The 20,204-nt window shown below is 46.9% G+C and overlaps 1 protein-coding gene across 7 annotated transcripts in view; it reads left to right on the top strand.

Annotated features, from left to right (window-relative positions):
- Positions 1 to 20,204, top strand: part of LOC109882229 (casein kinase I) — a 79,136-nt gene that overhangs the window by 17,152 nt on the left and 41,780 nt on the right. For all 7 annotated transcript variants that reach the window (XM_031810966.1, XM_031810965.1, XM_031810964.1 and 4 more), the window contains exons 2-3: positions 3,294 to 4,164; positions 13,405 to 13,474. In XM_031810966.1, coding sequence (XP_031666826.1) covers positions 3,934 to 4,164; positions 13,405 to 13,474 — 301 coding nt within the window. In that variant the 5' untranslated portion in view covers positions 3,294 to 3,933. The remainder of the gene's footprint in view (positions 1 to 3,293; positions 4,165 to 13,404; positions 13,475 to 20,204) is intronic.

Below are 20,204 nucleotides of genomic sequence, written 5' to 3' on the forward strand. Positions count from 1 at the left end.
GTGATTCCATGTCTATGGATATGGGGCAGCAGCCTCTAAGGTGCAGGGTTGAGTAACCAGGTGAGTGATTCCATGTCTATGGATATGGGGCAGCAGCCTCTAAGGTGCAGGGTTGAGTAACCAGGTGAGTGATTCCATGTCTATGGATATGGGGCAGCAGCCTCTAAGGTGCAGGGTTGAGTAACCAGGTGAGTGATTCCATGTCTATGGATATGGGGCAGCAGCCTCTAAGGTGCAGGGTTGAGTAACCAGGTGAGTGATTCCATGTCTATGGATATGGGGCAGCAGCCTCTAAGGTGCAGGGTTGAGTAACCAGGTGAGTGATTCCATGTCTATGGATATGGGGCAGCAGCCTCTAAGGTGCAGGGTTGAGTAACCAGGTGGTTGTTTAACAGCCTGATGGCCTTGAGATAGAAGCTGTTTTGCAGTCTCTCGGTCCCAGCTCTGATCATGTCCGTGATGATCTTTATATATGCAGCCTCTAAGGTGCAGGGTTGAGTAACCAGGTGGTTGTTTAACAGCCTGATGGCCTTGAGATAGAAGCTGTTTTGCAGTCTCTCGGTCCCAGCTCTGATCATGTCCTTGATGATCTTTATATATGCAGCCTCTAAGGTGCAGGGTTGAGTAACCAGGTGGTTGTTTAACAGCCTGATGGCCTTGAGATAGAAGCTGTTTTGCAGTCTCTCGGTCCCAGCTCTGATCATGTCCGTGATGATCTTTATATATGGAGGTCTATTTATTAAATAATGGCTTCCACTGATATGGTCAGATTTTTGCCTAGCCTATGAAGCAAGGTTAAACATGCCTCATAATATGTAGTGAAATGTCCTTGATGTCTTTTATTCCCCCAGTAAGACAAGTGTCCTTGATGTCTTTATTGTACAGACACTCTTTTGGCGACTCCTCAGAGTTGTCGTTCTGTCTGTCCACAACAGCTGACATGAGTGGGAGGTCCGTTCCTCTAAGCAGAGAGCTGGGCTGGAGAGGAAGGGGTGATAGGACAGACAGAGGCAGAGAGCGCTAGAGAGAGAGCTTGGCCGGGAAAAGAGAGAGCGCGAGAGAGGGGGGTGATAGGACAGAGTGGCAACGAGCACTAGAGCGAGAGCTTGGCTGGGGAAGCGAGAGAGCGAGGGGGGTGATAGGACAGAGCGGAAAAGAACACGAGAGAAAGCTTGGCTGGGGAGAGAGAGAGGGAGAGAGAGAGGGGGTGATAGGACAGAGCGGCAAAGAGCACAAGAGAGAAAGCTTGGCTGGGGAAAGAGAGAGAGGGGGGTGATAGGACAGAGCGGAAAAGAGCACAAGAGAGAAAGCTTGGCTGGGGGGTGTATTTTTAGAGCTGGTACTCAAACACTAGATAACACTTCCTGCCTGCAGTTGTAGGATGAGACGGGCTCTGGTTTCTGGACCTGACCAGTAGCTGTACTGTAGGATGAGACGGGCTCTGGTTTCTGGACCTGACCAGTAGCTGTACTGTAGGATGAGACGGGCTCTGGTTTCTGGACCTGACCAGTAGCTGTACTGTAGGATGAGACGGGCTCTGGTTTCTGGACCTGACCAGTAGCTGTACTGTAGGATGAGACGGGCTCTGGTTTCTGGACCTGACCAGTAGCTGTACTGTAGGATGAGACGGGCTCTGGTTTCTGGACCTGACCAGTAGCTGTACTGTGGGATGAGACGGGCTCTGGTTTCTGGACCTGACCAGTAGCTGTACTGTAGGATGAGAGGGGCTCTGGTTTATGGACCTGACCAGTAGCTGTACTGTAGGATGAGACGGGCTCTGGTTTCTGGACCTGACCAGTAGCTGTACTGTAGGATGAGAGGGGCTCTGGTTTCTGGACCTGACCAGTAGCTGTACTGTAGGATGAGACGGGCTCTGGTTTCTGGACCTGACCAGTAGCTGTACTGTAGGATGAGAGGGGCTCTGGTTTCTGGACCTGACCAGTAGCTGTACTGTGGGATGAGACGGACTCTGGTTTCTGGACCTGACCAGTAGCTGTACTGTAGGATGAGACGGGCTCTGGTTTCTGGACCTGACCAGTAGCTGTACTGTAGGATGAGAGGGGCTCTGGTTTCTGGACCTGACCAGTAGCTGTACTGTGGGATGAGAGGGGCTCTGGTTTCTGGACCTGACCAGTAGCTGTACTGTAGGATGAGAGGGGCTCTGGTTTCTAACTCCGTCAGTCAGACGCTGAGCAGGCAGCTGCAGTAAATGACAAATGGCTTTCAACACGACTTCCATTCTACTTTCTGTCCTGGATAATCCCCCTCCACCTTTTAGTTCTGTTTGACGATCAGAGGAAAAATGGATGTCTACCTACAAAGATACCGCCCAGAGCACTATGCAACATTTCTAAATGCACATACAGCTGTATATTGTAACACATAGTAGCTGACTAATGTCAGAGACAATTCTGCACATTCTAATACTTTGTTTTAGTTTGTCATGTCCTTGACCTTATCTAATTTAAAATGGTAAACACTAAAATGATGGTCTAATTTTGTTATTACAAACATGCAATGAAAAGTTATTATGATTGGTTTCCAGATATGTCCTGCTGTGCTATCTAGGTGGCGTTTTTTTCACAACACAGTTAAGCCAAAACCACGGCCTGTTATTCAGAGGGGCCATTTCACCCTTAGTCAATAGGGGGCAGTTTGGGATGTAGGCAATTGCAGGAAGCTTGGCCCCAGTGAAGTACGGGGCCGTACGCACTACCCTCTGTAGCGCCTTGCGGTCAGATGCCGAGCAGTTCCCATACCAGGCGGTGTTGCAACCGGTCAGGATGCTCTCGATGGTGCAGCTGTCAAACTTTTTGAGGATCTGGGGAACCATGCCAAAGCTTTTTAGTTTCCTGGGGTGGGGGAAGGTTTTGTCGTCCCCTCTTCACGACTGTCTTGGTGTGTTTGGACCATGATAGATCGTTGGTGATGTGGACACCAAGGAGCTTGAAACTCTCAACCCGCTCCACTACAGGCCTGTTGATGTGGATGGGGGCCTGTTCGGCCCACCCTTTCCTGTAGTCCACGATCAGGTCCTTCTGTCTTGCTCACATTGAGGGAGAGGTTGTTGTCCTGGCACCACACTGCCAGTTCTCTGACCTCCCTATAGGCTGTCTCATCGTTGTCGGTGATCAGGCCTACCACTGTTGGCATCCTCACCGATTGATTTAAACACATTGTTGAATTACAGCATGCTATAGCTACCTAGCTGTTTGTGCAATTTGAATTGCTATGTTGTAGATTAATGGAGTATTCCCTGATAATAACAGTTGACGTTCTGTCTCTTCCCCCAGGTGTAGAGCTGTTGTGTTAGCCCGTCTGTCCAACCAACCGCTCCACCAGGTGTATCAGACCGCTGGGAATGACTGCACCTTCACAACCTCACCAGGAGTGGGCCCTGGAGTACGACGCCCACATCAATCACACAGCCAGGAGCTAGGAGCACATTTCTTACTTTAGCTAGGAGCACCTTCCTTCCTTTAGCTAGGAGCACCTTCCTTCCTTTAGCTAGGAGCACCTTCCTTCCTTTAGCTAGGAGCACCTTCCTTCCTTTAGCTAGGAGCACCCTCCTTCCTTTAGCTTGGATAGCCTCTCATAGTTAGCTAGTGTGAGTCCAGTCCTAGGTTTAGATGCAGCTTTGATGCTGGTGGTGATTTAGAGAGAGCGAGACCCACAGAAGAGGATGGCTCATCAGTTCACCTGATCTCTACCCTCACTGTTGCTAACTTGATTAGTAGTTATCAGCCGTAGGCCTCATAAAGAGTATATTCACACTCACACATTCAGTACTAGTCCTACACTGTGTGGTGACTTGGCTCCCTCCACCTCTCCATTCCCCTCCACGCCCCCCTGCCGGTCTGGTGGATGTTTTGGCGGCTCTGAGGACTGCATGGCAGTGGCGTAATCGTGGAGAGGCCAGGGTACCACAAACTTATGGACTTTGACAAGAGAGGAGGAGGAAAGGGGGAGGCAGAGGAAGGGAAGAGGATGTCAAAGACTGGAGGGAGCCGGTCGGGGCATGGCAGTCGCAGCTCGGGGAGCAACTCCGGGGTGCTCATGGTGGGCCCTAACTTTCGGGTCGGGAAGAAGATCGGCTGTGGGAACTTTGGAGAGCTTCGCCTGGGGAAGAACCTGTACACTAATGAATATGTGGCTATCAAACTGGTGAGTGGACCTAATGCTATAACATATATGAAGGTTGAACCTTGAGACTGTTCTCTCTGCTACCGCACGGCAAGTGGTCCCGGAGCGCCACGTCTAGGACCAAGCCATATGACTCCTAAACATATAAACAAATGGCTACCCAGACTATTTGCATTGCCCCCCACCCCTTATTTTATGCCCCAGCTACTCTTTTATTATCTATGCATAGCCACTTTAATAACTCTACCTACATGTGCATAATTACCTAGACACCGGTACCCCCCGCACATTGACACATTGACTGTGTATAGCCCCGCTATTGTTATTTACTGCTGCTCTTTAATTATTTGTTATTCTTATCGCTTACTTTTTTTAAAGGATTTTCTTCAAACTGAATTGTTGGTTAAGGGCTTGTAAGTAAGTAAGTAAGCATTTCACAGTAAGGTCTACACCTGTTGTATTTGGTGCATGTGACAAATAAAATTGGATTTGAAGTAGCTAGCAAGCTAGCCAACCTTAGCCTGTTAGCTTGGGTGCTTGACTGCCATTGTGAGGCCAGAATGCTCGGATCAACCCTACTCCTCGGCCAGAGTCCAGTGTGCGCTCTGAACTCTGAGAGGGAAACGAGTTGGATTTAGACTATACCTTAGTTATATTATATAAACATGAGGTTGAACCATACAGTGCATTTGGAAAGTATTCCGACCCTTGACTTTTTTAAACATTTTGTTATGTTACAGGCTTATTCAAAATTGAATTAAATAATTTTTTCCCCTCAATCTACAGTGGGTTGTGAAAGTATTCACCCCCTTGTCGTTTTTCCTATTTTGTTGCCTTACAACCTGGAATTAAATTTGGGGGGGGGGGGGGGGGGTGTATCATTTGATTCACACAATATGCTTACCACTTTGAAGTTTTATTGGGAAACAAACAAGAAATAAACCAAAAAAATAGAAAACTTGAGTGCGTATAACATTCATCCCCCCCCAAAGTCAATACTTTGTAGAGCCACCTTTTGCAGCAATTACAGCTGTAAGTCTCTTGGGGAATGTCTCTATAAGCTTGGCACATCCAGCCATTGGGATTTTTGCCCATTCTTCAAGGCAAAACTGCTCCAGCTCCTTCAAGTTGGATGGGTTCTGCTGGTGTACAGCAATCTTTAAGTCATACCACATATTCTCAATTGGATTGAGGTCTGGGCTTTGATAATGCCTTTCCAAGACATTTAAATGTTTCCCCTTAAACCACTCGAGTGTTGCTTTAGTAGTAGGCTTAGGGTCATTGTCCTGCTGGAAGGTGAACCTCCGTCCCAGTCTCAAATCTCTGGAACACAAACAGGTTTCCCTCAAGAATTTACCTGTATTTAGCACCATCCATCATTCCTTTCTGACCAGTTTCCCAGTCCCTGCCGATGGAAAAACATCCCCACAGCATGATGGTGGGATGGTGTTCTCGGGGTGATGAGAGGTGTTTGGTTTGTGACAGACATTGCGTTTTCCTTGATGGCCAAAAAGCTAAATTTTAGTCTCATCTTACCAGAGTACCTTCCATGTTTGGGGAGTGTCTCACGTGCTTCCGTAAAGCCCGGCTCTGTGTAGTGTACGGCTTAAAGTGGTTCTATGGACAGATATTCCAATCTCCGCTGTGGAGCTTTTGCAGCTCCTTCAGGGTTATCTTTGCTCTCTTTGTTGCGTCTCTGATTAATGCCCTCCTTGCCTGATCTGTGAGTTTTGGTGGGTGGCCTCTTGGCAGGTTTGTTGTGGTGCCATATTCTTGCCATTTTTTAATAATATATTTAATGGTGCTCCGTGGGATGTTCAAAGTTTCAGTTATTTTTTTATAAACCGACCCTGATCTGGACTTCTCCACAACTTTGTCCCTGACCTGTTTGGAGAGCTCCTTGGTCTTCATGGCACTTCTTGCTTGGTGGTGCCTCTTGCTTAGTGGTGTTGCAGACTCTGGGGCCTTTCAGAACAGGTGTATATTGTGGCAAACCTCTTCAAGGTTAGAAGCGTGTGTCACAAACTAAGTGGTAAACTGTCACCAAATCACCCAAGAATGAGAGTTCTTTCGAACAGGACAGTACCTGTGTGTTTGTTTCTCCGTCCTGGTCCACCCAGGCCGTAGGCGAGGTCAAGGATAGCAGGGTTCGGTACACGAATCGGGTTCTCGGTAGGTCCAGGTCCAAACGCCAACAGGTAAGTCCAAAACAATCCAGCTCATACACGGTAAATCCAGCCAATCTCTATAGTCTCTTTCTCTATTGTTCATAGATCCTTCCAGCACTTTCTCTCCTTCTTCCTGGTTTTTCTTGACCCTTTATCTGTGAGTCGGCTCCACCTTCTGAGGGTTCCCCTTGCTTCTGGGACTTGTAGTTTTGGCGGTCGGCCATTTTGTGATCTGTAGTTCTGACAGGGGTGGCCATTTTAGTGATCGGGCAGAGCCCGTTTATTATTTCTGCTCTCACATATCTGCCACTTATCACTCGACCCCCTTATTTGCCACAATATATACTGAGATCATGTGACAACTTTTCTGGGGTTTTTAATTTTTTTTTTGAAACAAGTAATTTTTTTCATTTCACTTCACCAATTTGGGCTGTTTTGTGTATGTCCATTACATGAAATCCAAATTCCAAGGTTGTAATGCAACAAAGTAGGAAAAACGCCAAGGGGGATGAATACTTTTGCAAGGCACTGTACTCACAATACCCCATAATGACAAAGCAAAAACAGGTTTTTAGAAATGCTTGCAAATTTGTAAAAAAAATTTTTACATAAGTATTCAGACCTAAGGGGAGCTTTGAGTTGGTCAGTAGCCTACAGAGTGGTGGAAGTAGAGTACCATCCTCTAGTCAGTACCAGTAGAGTACCATCCTCTAGTCAGTACCAGTAGAGTACCATCCTCTAGCCAGTACCATCCTCTAGCCAGTACCATCCTCTAGTCAGTACCAGTAGAGTACCATCCTCTAGTCAGTACCATCCTCTAGTCAGTACCAGTAGAGTACCATCCTCTAGTCAGTACCAGTAGAGTACCATCCTCTAGTCAGTACCATCCTCTAGATAGTACCAGTAGAGTACCATCCTCTAGTCAGTACCGTGTAGACCTCACTGTGAAATGCTTACTTACAATTCCTTAACCAACAATGCAGTAAAAAAATGTTTATTCTGTGCTTTCAGACGAGAGTGATCTGAATTTACGATCGCACCCTTTAATTAAACTACCGACTCTGTTGTCACACAGGGCTGACAATTATGGGCCGGCAGGCTACGAGGAGGCTAGATCTTTGTACGTGGACCTAAGGGATATGCTATCCAGATGAGTGTAGAGTCAGTGTGCCTGTCAAGTGGAGATAGCTGCCAAAAGGTTGAACGTACGTATCGTTAGGATCGTAAGAAATGCTATGCATAAAACATGAAACGTAAACGTTAAAATAGATCATTAAACGTACAAACTCTGTTACGACTATGAATTAACATTTACACGTTCAATTCTTACTTTGCGTCTCCCTTTACTCGGTTCCAGATCATTTTTATGCGTACAAACTTTTGTCAGTAATGTGGTATCTGCAAAGGACATAAACCGAACGTAGCTAGTTGAAATTAGCTAGTCAATCAAGCAACTAAAGGACATAAACTGAACGTAGCTAGTTGAAATTAGCTAGTCAATCAAGCAACTAAAGGACATAAACTGAACGTAGCTAGTTGAAATTAGCTAGTCAATCAAGCAACTAAAGGACATAAACCGAACGTAGCTAGTTGAAATTAGCTAGTCAATCAAGCAACTAAAGGACATAAACCGAATGTAGCTAGTTGAAATTAGCTAGTCAATCAAGCAACTAAAGGACATAAACCGAACGTAGCTAGTTGAAATTAGCTAGTCAATCAAGCAACTAAAGGACATAAACCGAACGTAGCTAGTTGAAATTAGCTAGTCAATCAAGTAACTCCAGTCCAGATGTTGGAGTTGCTTTGCAGGTTCTGGTTTAATTTTCAAAAAAGAAGTCGAGAGCTTGTTTTAGACCTGCATTCAATAACAACGTTATACCAGTAGATGGCGTAGTAAAGGCTTGGGCCTTCAGCAAATGACTCATGTGAGAATGATAAAGACTCGTGAGAATGATAAAGACCCAGAAGAGCCTTGTCAAGAATAACCGCCTGAGCTGCAAAAGAGAAGTAAATCTGATTTAAGCTAGGCCTATTCTAGTATCTAAATATGCCATCCTGTTGTGTGTCATTTAATTGCATCGTGGGGCTAATGTGGTGATCATGTCATCAAATGAATCACACTTTTTCCAGTATTTGGGAGCACGGACTGTAGGCCTTATATTAGTCATTATGACTGCTGTATTTGTGAATTCTACTCTGTGTGTAGGCTTGTTGCAGCCATTTGCGCTGCTCAACCCTGTCACATATTAGGATACAGTTGAAGTCTGAAGTTTACATACACCTTAGCCAAATACACTTAAACTCAGTTTTTCACAATTCCTGACATTTAGTCCTAGTAATAATTCCCTGTCTTAGGTCAGTTAGGATCACCACTTTATTTTAAGAATGTGAAATGTCAGAATAATAGTAGAGAGAATGATTTATTTCAGCTTTTATTTCTTTCATCACATTCCCAGTGGGTCAGAAGTTTACATACACTCAATTAGTATTTGGTAGTATTGCCTTTAAACTGTTTAACTTGGGTCAAATGTTTCGGGTAGCCTTCCACAAGCTTCCCACAATAAGTTGGGTGAATTTTGGCCCATTCCTCCTGACAGACTTTAACTTCCTGACTGATGTCTTGAGATGTTGCTTCAATATATCCACATAATTTTCTTCCCTCATGATGCCATCTATTTTGTGAAGTGCACCAGTCCCTCCTGCATCAAAGCACCCCCACAACATGATGCTGCCACCCCCGTTCTTCACAGTTGGGATGGTGTTCTTCGGCTTGCAAGCCTTCCCCTTCATCCTCCAAACATAAGGATGGTCATTATGGCCAAACAGTTCTATTTTTGTTTCATCAGACCAGAGGACATTTCTCCAAAAAGTACGATCTTTGTCCCCATGTGCAGTTGCAAACCGTCGTCTGGCTTTTTTATGGCGGTTTTGGAGCAGTGGCTTCATCCTTGCTGAGTGGCCTTTCAGGTTATGTCGATATAGGACTCGTTTTACTGTGGATATAGATACTTTTGTACCTGTTTCCTCCAGCATCTTCACAAGGTCCTTTGCTGTTGTTCTGGGATTGACTTGCACTTTTACTGGTTATGATTCATTATTCCTGGTAGATATTAGAGGTCGACCGATTATGATTTTTCAACGCCGATACCGATTATTGGCCAACCATTTTTTTTATTTGTAATAATGACAATTACAACAATACTGAATGAACACTTATTTTAACTTAATATAATACATCAATAATATCAATTTAGCCTCAAATAAATAATGAAACATGTTCAATTTGGTTTAAATAATGCAAAAACAAAGTGTTGGAGAAGAAAGTAATATGTGCCATGTAATATATGCTATGTAAGAAAGCTAACGTTTCAGTTCCTTGCTCAGAACATGAGAACATATGAAAGTTGGTGGTTCCTTTTAACATGAGTCTTCAATATTCCCAGGTAAGAAGTTTTAGGTTGTAGTTATTATAGGAATTACAGGACTATTTCCCTCTGGATGTTCTTATAGGTACTTTAGTATTGCCAGTGTAACAGTATAGCTTCCGTACCTCTCCTCGCCCCTAACTGTGCTTGAACCAGGAACACATCAACAACAGCCATCCTCGAAGCACCGTTACCCATCGCTCCACAAAAGCCTCGGCCCTTGCAGAGCAAGGGGAACAACTACTCCAAGTCTCAGAGCAAGTGACGTCACCGATTGAAACGCTATTAGCGTGCACCTCGCTAACTAGCTAGCCATTTCACATCGGTTACACCAGCCTAATCTCGGGAGTTGATAGGCTTGAAGTCATAAACAGCTCAATGCTTGAAGCACAGCGAAGAGCTGCTGTCAAACGCATGAAAGTGCTGTTTGAATGAATGCTTACGAGCCTGCTGCTGCCTACCATCCCTCAGTCAGACTGCTCTATCAAATATCAAATCATAGACTTAATTATAATATAACACACAGAAATACGAGCCTTAGGTCATTATGGTCAAATCCGGAAACTATCCTTTTAGAAAACAAAATGTTTATTCTTTCAGTGAAATACGGAACCGTTCCGTATTTTATCTAACGGGTGGCATCCCTAAGTCTAAATATTGCTGTTACATTATAAAACCTACAATGTTATGTCATAATTATGTACAATTCTGGCAAATTAATTACTGTCTTTGTTTGGAAGAAACGGTCTTCACACAGTTCGGAACGAGCCAGGCGGCCCAAACTGCTGCATATATCCTGACTGCTTGCACGGAACGCAAGAGAAGGGACGAAATGTCCCTTAGTTAAAAGAAATTCATGTTAGCAGGCAATATTAACAAAATATGCCGGTTTAAAAATATATACTTGTGTATTGATTTTAAGAAAGGCATTGATGTTTATGGTTTGGTGCAACGACAGTGCTAAATCATCACCCATTTGGCGAAGTAGGCTGTGATTCGCTGAAAAATTAACAGGCACCGCATCGATTATATGCAACACAGGACACGCTAGATAAACTAGTAATATCAACCATGTGTAGTTAACTAGTGATTATGTGAAGATTTTTTGTTTTTTATAAGTTTAATGCCAGCTAGCAACTTACCTTCTTGCTGCCCTCGCGTAACAGGTAGTCAGCCTGCCACGCAGGCTCCTCGTGGAGTGCAATGTAAGGCAGGTGGTTAGAGCGTTGGACTAGTAACCAGAAGGTTGCAAAAACGAATCATCGAGCTGACAAGGTAAAAATCTGTCGTTCTGCCCCTGAACGAGGCAGTAAACCCACTGTTCCTAGGCCGTCATTAAAAATAAGAATGTGTTCTTAACTGACTTGCCTAGTTAAATAAAGATTAAAGGTGTAAAAAAAATGGCCAAATCGGTGTCCAAAAATACAGATTCCCAATTGTTATGAAAACTTGAAACCGGCCCTAATTTATCGGCCATTCCGATTAATCGGTCGACCTCTAGTAGATACTACTGGTTATGATTCCTTATTCCTGGTGGATACTACAGATACTACTGGTTATGATTCCTGTTAAATAAAGCTGTTGTAGTACTGCAGCATGTATGTAGATCTAAAGCTGTTGTAGTTCTAAAGCTGTTGTAGTACTGCAGCATGTATGTAGTCCTAAAGCTGTTGTAGTCCTGCAGCATGTATGTAGTTCTAAAGCTGTTGTAGTCCTGCAGCATGTATGTAGATCTAAAGCTCTTGTAGTCCTGCAGCATGTATGTAGTCCTAAAGCTGTTGTAGTCCTGCAGCATGTATGTAGTTCTAAAGCTGTTGTAGTCCTGCAGCATGTATGTAGATCTAAAGCTCTTGTAGTCCTGCAGCATGTATGTAGTTCTAAAGCTGTTGTAGTCCTGCAGCATGTATGTAGTCCTAAAGCTGTTGTAGTTCTAAAGCTGTTGTAGTCCTGCAGCATGTATGTAGTCCTAAAGCTGTTGTAGTCCTGCAGCATGTATGTAGATCTAAAGCTGTTGTAGTCCTAAAGCTGTTGTAGTCCTGCAGCATGTATGTAGATCTAAAGCTGTTGTAGTCCTAAAGCTGTTGTAGTCCTGCAGCATGTATGTAGATCTAAAGCTGTTGTAGTCCTAAAGCTGTTGTAGTACTGCAGCATGTATGTAGATCTAAAGCTGTTGTAGTCCTGCAGCATGTATGTAGTCCTAAAGCTGTTGTAGTCCTAAAGCTGTTGTAGTCCTGCAGCATGTATGTAGATCTAAAGCTGTTGTAGTCCTGCAGCATGTATGTAGTCCTAAAGCTGTTGTAGTCCTGCAGCATGTATGTAGTCCTAAAGCTGTTGTGGTTCTAAAGCTGTTGTAGTACTGCAGCATGTATGTAGTCCTAAAGCTGTTGTAGTCCTGCAGCATGTATGTAGTCCTAAAGCTGTTGTGGTTCTAAAGCTGTTGTAGTCCTGCAGCATGTATGTAGTCCTAAAGCTGTTGTAGTCCTAAAGCTGTTGTAGTCCTGCAGCATGTATGTAGATCTAAAGCTGTTGTAGTCCTGCAGCATGTATGTAGTTCTAAAGCTGTTGTAGTCCTGCAGCATGTATGTAGTTCTAAAGCTGTTGTAGTCCTGCAGCATGTATGTAGTCCTAAAGCTGTTGTAGTCCTGCAGCATGTATGTAGTCCTAAAGCTGTTGTAGTCCTGCAGCATGTATGTAGTTCTAAAGCTGTTGTAGTACTGCAGCATGTATGTAGATCTAAAGCTGTTGTAGTCCTGCAGCATGTATGTAGATCTAAAGCTGTTGTAGTCCTGCAGCATGTATGTAGTCCTAAAGCTGTTGTAGTACTGCAGCATGTATGTAGTTCTAAAGCTGTTGTAGTCCTGCAGCATGTATGTAGATCTAAAGCTGTTGTAGTCCTGCAGCATGTATGTAGATCTAAAGCTGTTGTAGTCCTGCAGCATGTATGTAGATCTAAAGCTGTTGTAAGCCTCCCTGTCCATTCTGGGCTAGCTGTTCAGAACATCCTGTGGGTTTAAATGCAATCTGTTTCTGTTTGGCTTGTTGGTTTGGTTTTACACAAACTTGCTCAGAAAGCCCCCTCGTCTGTGGTTTGCTTGCGCACGGAGTGTCATGAATGACTCAACCCCCTGTGGTCCTGAACCCCACCACCCCCTGTGGTCCTGAACCCCACCACCCCCTGTGGTCCTGAACCCCACCACCCGTGCTTAGTCGGGGACACATGTTCACCCACCAACTGAGTTATTGGGATTGATTGATTCACACAGTTTTTTCCCTGTGATGAAGTTATCAGCTATCCCCATTGTTTGACCTCGAACCATCATCATGTTTGACGTCGAACCCTCATCATGTTTGACCTCGAACCCTCATCATGTTTGACCTCGAACCCTCATCATGTTTGACCTCGAACCCTCATCATGTTTGACCTCGAACCCTCATCATGTTTGACCTCGAACCCTCATCATGTTTGACCTCGAACCCTCATCATGTTTGACCTCGAACCCTCATCATGTTTGACCTCGAACCCTCATCATGTTTGACCTCGAACCCTCATCATGTTTGACCTCGAACCCTCATCATGTTTGACCTCATACCCTCATCATGTTGTTTGACCTCTAACCCTCCTCATGTTGTTTGACCTCTAACCCTCATGGTGTTTATCTCATTTCCAGGAGGCCATCAAGTCCCGGGCCCCACAGCTCCACCTGGAGTACAGGTTCTATAAACAGCTGGGGAGTTCAGGTGAGAAACATCACAGAATTATATTGATTCTCTGTGGTCATGAACACCAATGTAATGGAAGTTTATTATCAGGAAAACTGTTAAATGTAGTATCGAATCCACCAATATAATGGATGTTTATTATTAGGGAAACAATTAAATATATCTTCAACTAACCTGTACCCCCGCACATTGACTCGGTACCGGTGTCCCCTGTATATTGTCTCCACATTGACAGTGTGTGTGTGGCAGGCTTACAGTGATGTCAAAAAACAACATTTGAGAGTGTGCTGACCCTGGTGCTAGAGGGGGTACAGCTGGAGGTTGAATGTTTGAAGGGGTTCGGGACTATAACCAGTCTGGGAACCACTGATCTAGGACCAAAAGGCTTCTTAACAGCTTCTATCCTCAAGCCATGAGACTCTTGAACACTTAATCAAATGGCTACCTGGACTATTTGCATTGTACCCACCATATCCTCCATTTTGACGCTGCTGCTACTCTGTTTATTATCCATACATACATCCAGTCACCTCTACCTACATGTACATATTACCTCAACTACCTCCACTAACCGGTGCCCCAGCACATTGACTCTGTACCGGTGCCCCCTTGTTTATAGTGTCGCTATTGTTATTTTACTGCTGCTCTTTAATTACTTGTTATATTTCAATATTATTTTTTATTGTTTTTCTAAAAACTGCATTGTTGATTAAGGGCTTGTAAATAACATTTGATTTGATTTAGATTTGATATTGATATAACAGGCTGAGCTAGTCACCAGGTGCTCTCCACTATAACAGGCTGAGCTAGTCACCAGGTGCTCTCCACTATAACAGGCTGAGCTAGTCACCAGGTGCTCTCCACTATAACAGGCTGAGCTAGTCACCAGGTGCTCTCCACTATAACAGGCTGAGCTAGTCACCAGGTGCTCTCCACTATAACAGGCTGAGCTAGTCACCAGGTGCTCTCCACTATAACAGGCTGAGCTAGTCACCAGGTGCTCTCCACTATAACAGGCTGAGCTAGTCACCAGGTGCTCTCCACTATAACAGGCTGAGCTAGTCACCAGGTGCTCTCCACTATAACAGGCTGAGCTAGTCACCAGGTGCTCTCCACTATAACAGGCTGAGCTAGTCACCAGGTGCTCTCCACTATAACAGGCTGAGCTAGTCACCAGGTGCTCTCCACTATAACAGGCTGAGCTAGTCACCAGGTGCTCTCCACTATAACAGGCTGAGCTAGTCACCAGGTGCTCACCACTATAACAGGCTGAGCTAGTCACCAGTCACCAGGTGCTCTCCACTATAACAGGCTGAGCTAGTCACCAGTCACCAGGTGCTCTCCACTATAACAGGCTGAGCTAGTCACCAGGTGTTCTCCACTATAACAGGCTGAGCTAGTCACCAGTCACCAGGTGTTCTCCACTATAACAGGCTGAGCTAGTCACCAGGTGCTCTCCACTATAACAGGCTGAGCTAGTCACCAGGTGCTCTCCACTATAACAGGCTGAGCTAGTCACCAGGTGCTCTCCACTATAACAGGCTGAGCTAGTCACCAGGTGCTCTCCACTATAACAGGCTGAGCTAGTCACCAGGTGCTCTCCACTATAACAGGCTGAGCTAGTCACCAGGTGCTCTCCACTATAACAGGCTGAGCTAGTCACCAGGTGCTCTCCACTATAACAGGCTGAGCTAGTCACCAGGTGCTCTCCACTATAACAGGCTGAGCTAGTCACCAGGTGCTCTCCACTATAACAGGCTGAGCTAGTCACCAGGTGCTCTCCACTATAACAGGCTGAGCTAGTCACCAGGTGCTCTCCACTATAACAGGCTGAGCTAGTCACCAGGTGCTCTCCACTATAACAGGCTGAGCTAGTCACCAGGTGCTCACCACTATAACAGGCTGAGCTAGTCACCAGTCACCAGGTGCTCTCCACTATAACAGGCTGAGCTAGTCACCAGGTGCTCTCCACTATAACAGGCTGAGCTAGTCACCAGGTGCTCACCACTATAACAGGCTGAGCTAGTCACCAGGTGCTCACCACTATAACAGGCTGAGCTAGTCACCAGTCACCAGGTGCTCTCCACTATAACAGGCTGAGCTAGTCACCAGGTGCTCTCCACTATAACAGGCTGAGCTAGTCACCAGGTGCTCTCCACTATAACAGGCTGAGCTAGTCACCAGGTGCTCTCCACTATAACAGGCTGAGCTAGTCACCAGGTGCTCTCCACTATAACAGGCTGAGCTAGTCACCAGGTGCTCTCCACTATAACAGGCTGAGCTAGTCACCAGGTGCTCTCCACTATAACAGGCTGAGCTAGTCACCAGGTGCTCTCCACTATAACAGGCTGAGCTAGTCACCAGGTGCTCTCCACTATAACAGGCTGAGCTAGTCACCAGGTGCTCACCACTATAACAGGCTGAGCTAGTCACCAGTCACCAGGTGCTCTCCACTATAACAGGCTGAGCTAGTCACCAGTCACCAGGTGCTCTCCACTATAACAGGCTGAGCTAGTCACCAGGTGTTCTCCACTATAACAGGCTGAGCTAGTCACCAGTCACCAGGTGTTCTCCACTATAACAGGCTGAGCTAGTCACCAGGTGCTCTCCACTATAACAGGCTGAGCTAGTCACCAGGTGCTCTCCACTATAACAGGCTGAGCTAGTCACCAGGTGCTCTCCACTATAACAGGCTGAGCTAGTCACCAGGTGCTCTCCACTATAACAGGCTGAGCTAGTCACCAGGTGCTCACCACTATAACAGGCTGAGCTAGTCACCAGTCACCAGGTGCTCTCCACTATAACAGGCTGAGCTAGTCACCAGTCACCAGGTGCTCTCCACTATAACAGGCTGAGCTAGTCACCAGGTGTTCTCCACTATAACAGGCTGAGCTAGTCACCAGTCACCAGGTGTTCTCCACTATAACAGGCTGAGCTAGTCACCAGGTGCTCTCCACTATAACAGGCTGAGCTAGTCACCAGGTGCTCTCCACTATAACAGGCTGAGCTAGTCACCAGGTGCTCTCCACTATAACAGGCTGAGCTAGTCACCAGGTGCTCTCCACTATAACAGGCTGAGCTAGTCACCAGGTGCTCTCCACTATAACAGGCTGAGCTAGTCACCAGGTGCTCTCCACTATAACAGGCTGAGCTAGTCACCAGGTGCTCTCCACTATAACAGGCTGAGCTAGTCACCAGGTGCTCTCCACTATAACAGGCTGAGCTAGTCACCAGGTGCTCTCCACTATAACAGGCTGAGCTAGTCACCAGGTGCTCTCCACTATAACAGGCTGAGCTAGTCACCAGGTGCTCTCCACTATAACAGGCTGAGCTAGTCACCAGGTGCTCTCCACTATAACAGGCTGAGCTAGTCACCAGGTGCTCTCCACTATAACAGGCTGAGCTAGTCACCAGGTGCTCTCCACTATAACAGGCTGAGCTAGTCACCAGGTGCTCTCCACTATAACAGGCTGAGCTAGTCACCAGGTGCTCACCACTATAACAGGCTGAGCTAGTCACCAGTCACCAGGTGCTCTCCACTATAACAGGCTGAGCTAGTCACCAGGTGCTCTCCACTATAACAGGCTGAGCTAGTCACCAGGTGCTCACCACTATAACAGGCTGAGCTAGTCACCAGGTGCTCACCACTATAACAGGCTGAGCTAGTCACCAGTCACCAGGTGCTCTCCACTATAACAGGCTGAGCTAGTCACCAGGTGCTCACCACTATAGCAGGCTGAGCTAGTCACCAGGTGCTCTCCACTATAACAGGCTGAGCTAGTCACCAGGTGCTCTCCACTATAACAGGCTGAGCTAGTCACCAGGTGCTCTCCACTATAACAGGCTGAGCTAGTCACCAGGTGCTCTCCACTATAACAGGCTGAGCTAGTCACCAGGTGCTCACCACTATAACAGGCTGAGCTAGTCACCAGTCACCAGGTGCTCTCCACTATAACAGGCTGAGCTAGTCACCAGGTGCTCTCCACTATAACAGGCTGAGCTAGTCACCAGGTGCTCTCCACTATAACAGGCTGAGCTAGTCACCAGGTGCTCTCCACTATAACAGGCTGAGCTAGTCACCAGGTGCTCTCCACTATAACAGGCTGAGCTAGTCACCAGGTGCTCACCACTATAACAGGCTGAGCTAGTCACCAGTCACCAGGTGCTCTCCACTATAACAGGCTGAGCTAGTCACCAGGTGCTCTCCACTATAACAGGCTGAGCTAGTCACCAGGTGCTCTCCACTATAACAGGCTGAGCTAGTCACCAGGTGCTCTCCACTATAACAGGCTGAGCTAGTCACCAGGTGCTCACCACTATAACAGGCTGAGCTAGTCACCAGGTGCTCTCCACTATAACAGGCTGAGCTAGTCACCAGGTGCTCTCCACTATAACAGGCTGAGCTAGTCACCAGGTGCTCACCACTATAACAGGCTGAGCTAGTCACCAGGTGCTCACCACTATAACAGGCTGAGCTAGTCACCAGGTGCTCTCCACTATAACAGGCTGAGCTAGTCACCAGTCACCAGGTGCTCTCCACTATAACAGGCTGAGCTAGTCACCAGGTGCTCACCACTATAACAGGCTGAGCTAGTCACCAGGTGCTCTCCACTATAACAGGCTGAGCTAGTCACCAGTCACCAGGTGCTCTCCACTATAACAGGCTGAGCTAGTCACCAGGTGCTCTCCACTATAACAGGCTGAGCTAGTCACCAGGTGCTCTCCACTATAGCAGGCTGAGCTAGTCACCAGGTGCTCTCCACTATAGCAGGCTGAGCTAGTCACCAGTCACCAGGTGTTCTCCACTATAACAGGCTGAGCTAGTCACCAGTCACCAGGTGCTCTCCACTATAGCAGGCTGAGCTAGTCACCAGGTGTTCTCCACTATAACAGGCTGAGCTAGTCACCAGGTGCTCTCCACTATAACAGGCTGAGCTAGTCACCAGGTGCTCTCCACTATAACAGGCTGAGCTAGTCACCAGGTGCTCTCCACTATAACAGGCTGAGCTAGTCACCAGGTGCTCTCCACTATAGCAGGCTGAGCTAGTCACCAGTCACCAGGTGCTCTCCACTATAACAGGCTGAGCTAGTCACCAGTCACCAGGTGCTCTCCACTATAGCAGGCTGAGCTAGTCACCAGTCACCAGGTGCTCTCCACTACAGCAGGCTGAGCTAGTCACCAGTCACCAGGTGCTCTCCACTATAACAGGCTGAGCTAGTCACCAGGTGCTCTCCACTATAACAGGCTGAGCTAGTCACTAGTCACCAGGTGCTCTCCACTATAACAGGCTGAGCTAGTCACCAGGTGCTCTCCACTACAGCAGGCTGAGCTAGTCACCAGTCACCAGGTGTTCTCCACTATAGCAGGCTGAGCTAGTCACCAGTCACCAAGTGTTCTCCACTATAACAGGCCGAGCTAGTCACCAGGTGTTCTCCACTATAACAGGCTGAGCTAGTCACCAGGTGCTCTCCACTATAACAGGCTGAGCTAGTCACCAGGTGCTCTCCACTATAACAGGCTGAGCTAGTCACCAGTCACCAGGTGCTCTCCACTATAACAGGCTGAGCTAGTCACCAGGTGCTCTCCACTACAACAGGCTGAGCTAGTCACCAGGTGCTCTCCACTATAACAGGCTGAGCTAGTCACCAGGTGCTCTCCACTATAACAGGCTGAGCTAGTCACCAGTCACCAGGTGCTCTCCACTATAACAGGCTGAGCTAGTCACCAGTCACCAGGTGCTCTCCACTATAACAGGCTGAGCTAGTCACCAGGTGCTCTCCACTATAACAGGCTGAGCTAGTCACCAGTCACCAGGTGCTCTCCACTATAGCAAGCTGAGCTAGTCACCAGGTGCTCTCCACTATAGCAGGCTGAGCTAGTCACCAGGTGCTCTCCACTATAGCAGGCTGAGCTAGTCACCAGGTGCTCTCCACTATAGCAGGCTGAGCTAGTCACCAGGTGCTCTCCACTATAGCAGGCTGAGCTAGTCACCAGGTGCTCTCCACTATAGCAGGCTGAGCTAGTCACCAGTCACCAAGTGCTCTCCACTATAACAGGCTGAGCTAGTCACCAAGTGCTCTCCACTATAGCAGGCTGAGCTAGTCACCAGTCACCAAGTGCTCTCCACTATAACAGGCTGAGCTAGTCACCAGGTGCTCTCCACTATAGCAGGCTGAGCTAGTCACCAGGTGCTCTCCACTATAGCAGGCTGAGCCAGTCACCAGGTGCTCTCCACTATAGCAGGCTGAGCTAGTCACCAGGTGTTCTCCACTATAGCAGGCTGAGCTAGTCACCAGTCACCAGGTGCTCTCCACTATAACAGGCTGAGCTAGTCACCAGGTGTTCTCCACTATAACAGGCTGAGCTAGTCACCAGGTGCTCTCCACTATAACAGGCTGAGCTAGTCACCAGGTGCTCTCCACTATAACAGGCTGAGCTAGTCACCAGGTGCTCTCCACTATAACAGGCTGAGCTAGTCACCAGGTGCTCTCCACTATAGCAGGCTGAGCTAGTCACCAGTCACCAAGTGCTCTCCACTATAACAGGCTGAGCTAGTCACCAGGTGCTCTCCACTATAGCAGGCTGAGCTAGTCACCAGGTGCTCTCCACTATAGCAGGCTGAGCCAGTCACCAGGTGCTCTCCACTATAGCAGGCTGAGCTAGTCACCAGGTGTTCTCCACTATAGCAGGCTGAGCTAGTCACCAGTCACCAGGTGCTCTCCACTATAACAGGCTGAGCTAGTCACC

Source organism: Oncorhynchus kisutch, linkage group LG30, assembly GCF_002021735.2.
Source record: "Oncorhynchus kisutch isolate 150728-3 linkage group LG30, Okis_V2, whole genome shotgun sequence".
NCBI classification, from domain to species: Eukaryota; Metazoa; Chordata; class Actinopteri; order Salmoniformes; family Salmonidae; genus Oncorhynchus; species Oncorhynchus kisutch.